Raw genomic sequence first — 7,192 nt, 5'->3', positions numbered from 1 at the left:
TAATCTTTAGCCAGAAAGTTCTTTTAATCAATAGTAGGGTAACGATTATCATATTCATCTATACAGGGCGAGACGATTTTGTTTCCAACTGTGATTGTCTCTTACTCTCCACTCCACTAGGTGAAGCAGACACCCAAACCAAATTCCACGCAAATTGAGCACTCTGTAAAAATAGAATTCCTCCTTGCAGCGTTTTATCGTTAAGAGACGTAGCTTCAGTAAAAGGATTCATAAGCTACAGAATAGCTCTCTATAAAACCCGGAATTAATTGTGTTTAATTAAGACAAAGTAGTTACTAAACAAGATTCCCAGAAAAAAATAACAAAGTGGGAAGTCATTATTCGGTCTAGAAGCGACTTTTCCCTTTTTAATAGTTAAATAAATCGTACGTTCAATATAATGACAACATTTATGAACCACATTCAAATATCCGGTCACTATAAGAGATGTGTTATCAACCTGCTTATCGTATTTCAACCAAATAGAAAAAACTTACAGTTAAAAAACTAAAAATTAATTTAATACCAGACAGTATTTACATAACAGGCATCTAGACCTGATCAGTTCGAATTTAAATTCCTGGAATAATTTATCATTTTCGGTAATCGGTAGCGCTTACAAGTTATCATTTTATTTATTTTTCGTTATCTTTTATTATCTTATTTATTACTCGTTCGGCAGAAAATTTTATTCTGTGAAATGATCTTGTAACTATAAAGTGACTTTGTTTCTGTAATTTAAGACTTAAAAAACGTTATTACTTCAGACAAAAGTGTACGAAAAACAATTCATCTCTTAATTCAACAATATTGTTCATGTTTCCTCTCAGAAAGCGTACCGCCCACTCGGGACAAAAATTACCGATCCTTTTCGACTAAGTTTCAACTAAGGTTGGTTTTCTTCCAAAAACCTTTTTTTTTTGTTGATATCATATCATCATTTTTGCGAACTTTGCGAATTGCTTATCGATGATCGAGCCAGCGTCAAATAAAAAGTGGGGGGAGTAATCCGGGCGCTGAGATATTTTTTAAAATTTATTACTTTTTACATTTTAACAATTTTTTTTTGACTTTTTAATGCGAACGCATTGAAGTTGCAGGGTACTGTAAAATATCATTAATACTTCTCGATACAATCTGCAGGTTTTTCTAAAACTCCTCGTAGATAATTCATCAATTTTTTAACCAAATATTTTTACTTGCCGTAGCAGCTGTCGAAGAACAATCACTAGTTATACCAGCGACGCATAGTTGTTTTAAAATGCGCCTTTGTATGTCTATGCTAATTATAGTCCATTAAACAATCAATCGGGTTTTTTTCAAACATTTTTTTTGTGTGGGTTCATAGTGCCGGTAATAAATAGAGGGATTTAAAATAAGGAACAAATGTTTTGGGTTCTAAATTCGAATTCTCATATTACTCACCAGCGTTCTGTAAAGAACTTAAGTAAAAACTCTTTTCGGAAAACTTTCTGAATGCTGTGATATAAAAAATATGTTTATATTCTACAACCAAAAAAAAGACCAAATACTACATAAGTTCGATCTATGTACAGGATGGGCGAAACGTGTGCGAATTTAATAAATCACTGCACAAGCTACGTCTATGTCATGTAACTTTCAATTATGTCAACTGCATAATTTTAAAGCCTACTAAAACAAAGCCTGATTCCAATAATATGGCGTTAACAGCCCAAACATCCAATGAGTGTTTAGCAGTTGTAAACGAAATATATAGTGGAAACTGAGAGGACATTTCATGGCCTCTCCAGAGCTCAGATCTCGCGCCATAAGGGTTTTGGCCTGGGTTTATCTATCATTTATGTCAATAAACCACTAAGACTACCCATCTTAAAGAGTTTTTATTGAGTTCACTTCAGGTAAAAATATGAAAGTAATTTTTAAATTAAACACAAATTAAATTAAATAATTTATAATATTTAACTACAGATTCTAATTAAATTTACTATTTTAAAATGAAAATAGTGAATAAATCACAAGTTACATTCCTTTTTTTTATTTCCTTCTTGTATTCATAGCATCACCTCCATAATATTCTGGATATTTTGGAAATGACTGGGGGCCCCTTTCTGGAGTAGTTGGCAAAGAACCACCTTCAGCCAACCTTTTAGCTTCTAGCCCGTCTGCATTTTCTTTTTTTAATTCTGCTATAGCAAGATTATTTGCTATTTCTTCTTCAGTAGGTGGTTCCTGTCTGTAGAATACAAAGTTAGAAAACAAAAAATAGAAAAAAATCAATGAAAGATTGATAAATATATGAGCATCACTAATTCGTTTTGTTTATCATATTTGAAGGAAAATGGATGGTGATTAAATAAAAGTTAAAAACATTATAATTTTGCCACTTAATGTGTTACTATTTGAGCTCCCAGAACATTCCGTAACTTAAGTTAGGTTAAAACCAAGGTTTCATCAATCCTTCTAAGATTATAAAATACAGAACACACAATTAAATTCAAAATCAATTATTTTGAAGTGAACAAAATTTATTAATTCATAAATCCTATCCATATAACTTAATTTTAATGTACTCAATATTGAGCAATATTGATAAGCAGTGATAGCACTGCTGCAGCTGACTAAATCTTACAATCATAAGTTGCAAGTTCGAATCCTGGAATAAATAAAACTTGTAAATATAATACGCACTTTGTGCATTATTTATATAGAAATGCCACTGCTCACAAGTTTCCAAAGGATGTTTAGCAGCATCCTATGAATACCATAACACCACACTGCCATTGCCAACCCTCCAAATATTTTTCAGGGAAACCTATGATTTGCAGTTAGGTGTCTGAAATGACAATGATGATGAATGTACTCAAATGTCTATTAATGTGTTCAAATACATGAATGTAATACAAAATATAATGTTAAAATTCTATATTATCCAGTGATGTTTGTAATTGAATTACCTGTTAATATATATAAGCCAAAAAATAATGTTTGTTAATGGAATTCAGGGCTGATGATTCTAAATTATAATTAAATTAATTGTAACTACAGCTTGACATCTATCCCTTTTCTCCTAAGTGTTGATTCCAAAACTATTCTATATAATTGTGTTGTGACAAATTTTGGCAAATTTCTATAAAAAAACTCCAATTTATGGAAGTGACATACCTTCTATACCGTAACCATGATTCCCATTCAGGTGGGATAGGGTTTTCAAAATCATGGCCTTTGGGAGGATCATACCATCTGGAAGGCCTTCTTTTACCTCTACTTGGATCAGCAGGAATTTCAAAGTAAATATTCCCTATGTAATCTTTACCTATAACATAAATAAAAATTACCAAAATATATAAAAACCATCTTACAATTTAAAAACAATATCTAAAAGCAGTAAACTTTAAAAAGAATTTTCTAAACTAGGGAAATAAAACTATCAAAGGTGCTGGTCTTGCATGTCTCCATAAAAGAATACGTAGTAAAACACAAATTAAAGATAAAAACGGGATTTAAAAAATAAGCGTCATCGGACAATTTGCTACTAGCTGCCAAAATTTAAAAAAATACTGCGCACAAAAACATTATTTTACGTACACAAATTGGTAGTACAATAAAATGCTACCGATAACATGTCGTAATCATAATACCTTCAGTAATTAAAAAGATTTATCTTACCTATATGATTTCCTTTAATCTGTCGAGGTCTAAAAGAGTTAATAAAATTTTGAAGAACAATTCTCCAAACATGTCTATACTCGCCGTTTGACATCTAAAATAAGTACACAATTAGATAATACAGTAATGGAAAATTGTGATTATTTTTTGTTATTCATCTACCTCAATAACGCACTACAAGTTTTAAGATTTAACCCTAATTTATCTGAAGGTTTTATTTTTAAGCTGTTTTGACATAAAAATATTTTTTTTATATAACTGACAGGACTTGAAAATGTATTTGCTACTAACCGTGTTCATAAATTTTTAAATTGCTAAATTTAAATTTATAAATTAATTCATTAAAAATTAAACATGACAGATCTTAGCATTGAAGCAATCAATAATTTAGAAAAAAGTTTTAAGGATTAGACGCAATCTTCTCGTTTTTAATTGAAAAAATTCCTCATTTTCAGAGTAACAAATATTAAAATTAAAAGAACCAAAAAACAAAATTACCAAGATTTTTTATGAATACAATACTATAAATAAACTTATAAATAACAATGATAAATATATTGCATACAGACTAAAAACTTATTCAAAATGAAAGAATCCTTGCAGTAAACATTCTGTTCTTATTTGTTGGACTGGTTTGAACTACGTGAAATTAATCGCGATCAATTAATTGCTAACGATTTTTAGTCTGGATCAGGGGTTAGCAACCTTTTTAATCGGCCGCACACAAAATAACACTTATTACAATTATACAATAATACACAATTTTTTTTGTAATGTACATTAAAATAAATAGTATGAAATAGAGAGTATGGGTTTCATATACAAATTTTAATGCAAAAAAAACATGAAAAAGACAGAAATTTGACACTGCTTTTTTGATACGTGCTGATCAATATCAGACGAAATTGATGAGGTAGTTACATGTACGCAGCTTTCTAATCGTGCATCAAACAGTCTTGAACGGTAGTCATTTTTGAATAATTGTTTTGGTATAATATGTAATGCCATTTTGTTATAATCATTTTAAAAATAATATGTTAATGAGGGATAGTCGTAAATAAATTCAATTTTAGAAGTGCTTAGCGAGCCGCATAAATACGTTTAATGGACTGCAGGCAACTCGCTAGCCTCATGCTGCTCATGCTCATGATGATCATGATCTATATCATAGCGCATCATCATCAGCATCATGTGTAAAATAATTATTTATTTAAATGGTGATAAATAGAGGAAACCCTTTGTCCTTTTATTTAAGTTTTTAGAAACTTACACTATATATCCTTCATTTGCATGTTAAAAGCATTTTAATATATTCTAGTTTGTGTATACTTACGAAGTACTCAAATGAATGTTTTATACATACTATCCTAATAAAATTAAAAAGTTAAAAGTTGCATAAATATTTTTGCAATCAGAACAAAAATATTTTATTTAAGAAACCATACTGTCGGTTACAACACTTGTGCAGAGACTGCAGTGTGACAGCATAGCGTCACATCACTCGCTATTATAACTTAAGGGTTGATGTTCTGTTTCGTACATAAAATTCAATTGTTGAGAATTAGTTGATAATTTTATTTTATTCCCTGTTCAATTATTAATATTTTCCACAATGGCGAAAATGGCATTTCAACATCAAGCCGGAACGGCTATGGAATGTCTCAGTGTAAGTTATAAGACCACTCCCAAGTTTTGTTTTGATGAATTTTAATGTTTTTAACTTAGATTTTGATTGTAATAGATACCAATAACACTTCAAAAAGAAGCTGGTGTTGATGCAGAAGGCCGAGAAGTCATGAAATGTGGTTTTAAAATAGGCGGAGGAATTGACCAAGATTATCGTAAAAGTCCACAAGGATATACAGATAACGTGAGTATCACTGGTATTAAATAATATATTTATGGTGTATTTTTTAAGTATATTTTTTGTTAATGGTGGTTAAGGTTAAAAAAATAGGAAAAATAAGTTGATTGAAAGTAGGTATAATTCTCTTTTTTTTCGTGGTCGATAAATGCTTAGAACGAACATAAACTTATGTTTTACCACATATATTATGTCCATATATATTTATAATTAATGTTATACTTATAGGGGATTTATGTGACTGAAGTACATGAAGGAAGTCCGGCAGCAAAGTCTGGACTGAGAATGCATGATAAAATCCTACAATGTAATGGTTATGACTTCACAATGGTCACTCATAAAAAGGCTGTAAGCTACATCAAAAAACACCCTGTCCTAAACCTCTTGGTGGCAAGAAAAGGTGTGACATCTACATAACTGTTACCCTGTTTTTGTAATTAGAAGTGTATTTATTATTTTGATCAAGTGTTTTGAAAGAAACATCTTTGTTAATTAAGAAAGAAAGTATTTAAAATCAACTGATTTTATAATGTTATTTATTTTTAGAATATTGTTAGATTAAGTTTTTGGTTTAATAAGTAATAGCCGATATAGTCAAAATTGTTCTTAAATATTTCATCAGATACAAAAACAATTTGTTTCTTTAGCTCTCAGTGTCTGACTTAATACAATTTTTTTGTAATCTAAAATAAAATCAATGGGCAATATGAAGGATACAAATGTGTGTGATAAAATATATGGGTTGTTACCAGTTATCCCATTATAGCTTAATAATTTGAAATTGGAAATGTGATCATAATACTTGTTTCATCATTGACTGTTATAAACATACCTTTAATTCCAATAATTAACATTCTTTCCAGTGCCAAATTTGTTGTATTTCATTAATGTAAATTAAAGTTGTAGCCTTTTGTGAAACTGTCTTTGCCTTTTTTGTGTATTGGGTTTTATATATTTTTTATAATTAACAAAAATACTTATGAATTTAAATGTAGATTGTTTAGTGCTCAATAAATTGAATAACACTGATATTAAATTTGTGCTCTGTTATTGTTCAGACATTGTGACTTGAGATTGAATATTTGTATGCATACTTATATCTTTTTATGAAATTACAGATGTTTCAAAGTGTAACTAATAGATAAATTAACATAATAATTTATTGTCAGTATGTTTCCATAAGTGTAATAAAGTATTAAACTCTTGAATTATGATTCTGAGATATTTTCTGAACTAATTAATTATCATTATTCGAGGAGGCATGTACACACTTTTGAATTGTCAATTATTTCAATATTATAAGTAGTAAGTTACCACCGGTTTGGAATGCTGATCTGCTGAGACTAGCTGGCCAGAAGCTGATCAGTTGCTCTTTTTAGATTAAATTTAAGAACATATATTTATATATATACATTATGATACAATATATAATGATCAACCATGTACATTAGTCAACAAACAAAGTTCCACACATTTCAATAAACTAGAATGCTAACACAAGATTAAATTGATAATAAACCTCTAATTTTAGATTTTAAACTAAGTAAAGAAAGGTATATGTTGTGGAACAAAAATACTTTCTATAATAAGCTAATAATTTAATGGTAAATATGCATACCAATATTTAATATCGAATGATAAAGTTGTTATTGGTAACATTTTATAGTAAATTAATGTAAG

At 29.4% G+C, this 7,192-nt stretch overlaps 2 protein-coding genes across 4 annotated transcripts; one reads left to right on the top strand and one right to left on the bottom strand.

Annotated features, from left to right (window-relative positions):
- Positions 1 to 1,917: 1,917 nt before the first annotated feature.
- LOC137926931 (NADH dehydrogenase [ubiquinone] 1 alpha subcomplex assembly factor 2) lies at positions 1,918 to 4,167 on the bottom strand. 3 transcript variants are annotated; one of them, XM_068770676.1, is made up of 4 exons: positions 4,147 to 4,167; positions 3,649 to 3,742; positions 3,145 to 3,295; positions 1,918 to 2,215 (listed from the first exon to the last, which is right to left on the bottom strand). In XM_068770676.1, exons 2-4 carry the CDS (start codon positions 3,740 to 3,742, stop codon positions 2,017 to 2,019), a joined length of 444 nt encoding a protein of 147 aa, XP_068626777.1. In that variant the 5' UTR covers positions 4,147 to 4,167; the 3' UTR covers positions 1,918 to 2,016. The 3 variants fall into 3 exon arrangements, with proteins under 3 accessions (XP_068626777.1, XP_068626775.1, XP_068626776.1); XM_068770674.1 differs by lacking the exon at positions 4,147 to 4,167 and adding an exon at positions 3,940 to 3,978; XM_068770675.1 differs by lacking the exon at positions 4,147 to 4,167 and adding an exon at positions 3,811 to 3,894.
- A 972-nt stretch (positions 4,168 to 5,139) lies between these two features.
- LOC137926541 (tax1-binding protein 3 homolog) lies at positions 5,140 to 7,075 on the top strand. Its single transcript, XM_068770175.1, has 3 exons — positions 5,140 to 5,314; positions 5,390 to 5,518; positions 5,741 to 7,075. The coding sequence occupies exons 1-3, from the start codon at positions 5,261 to 5,263 to the stop codon at positions 5,927 to 5,929; spliced, it is 372 nt and encodes a 123-aa protein (XP_068626276.1). The 5' UTR covers positions 5,140 to 5,260; the 3' UTR covers positions 5,930 to 7,075.
- Positions 7,076 to 7,192: the final 117 nt, after the last annotated feature.

Source organism: Battus philenor, unplaced genomic scaffold (assembly GCF_028537555.1).
Source record: "Battus philenor isolate CCGP_79_NKW_IND1 unplaced genomic scaffold, ilBatPhil1.0.hap1 SCAF_3, whole genome shotgun sequence".
NCBI lineage: Eukaryota > Metazoa > Arthropoda > Insecta > Lepidoptera > Papilionidae > Battus > Battus philenor.
This window is presented reverse-complemented; position numbering and strand designations above follow the sequence as displayed.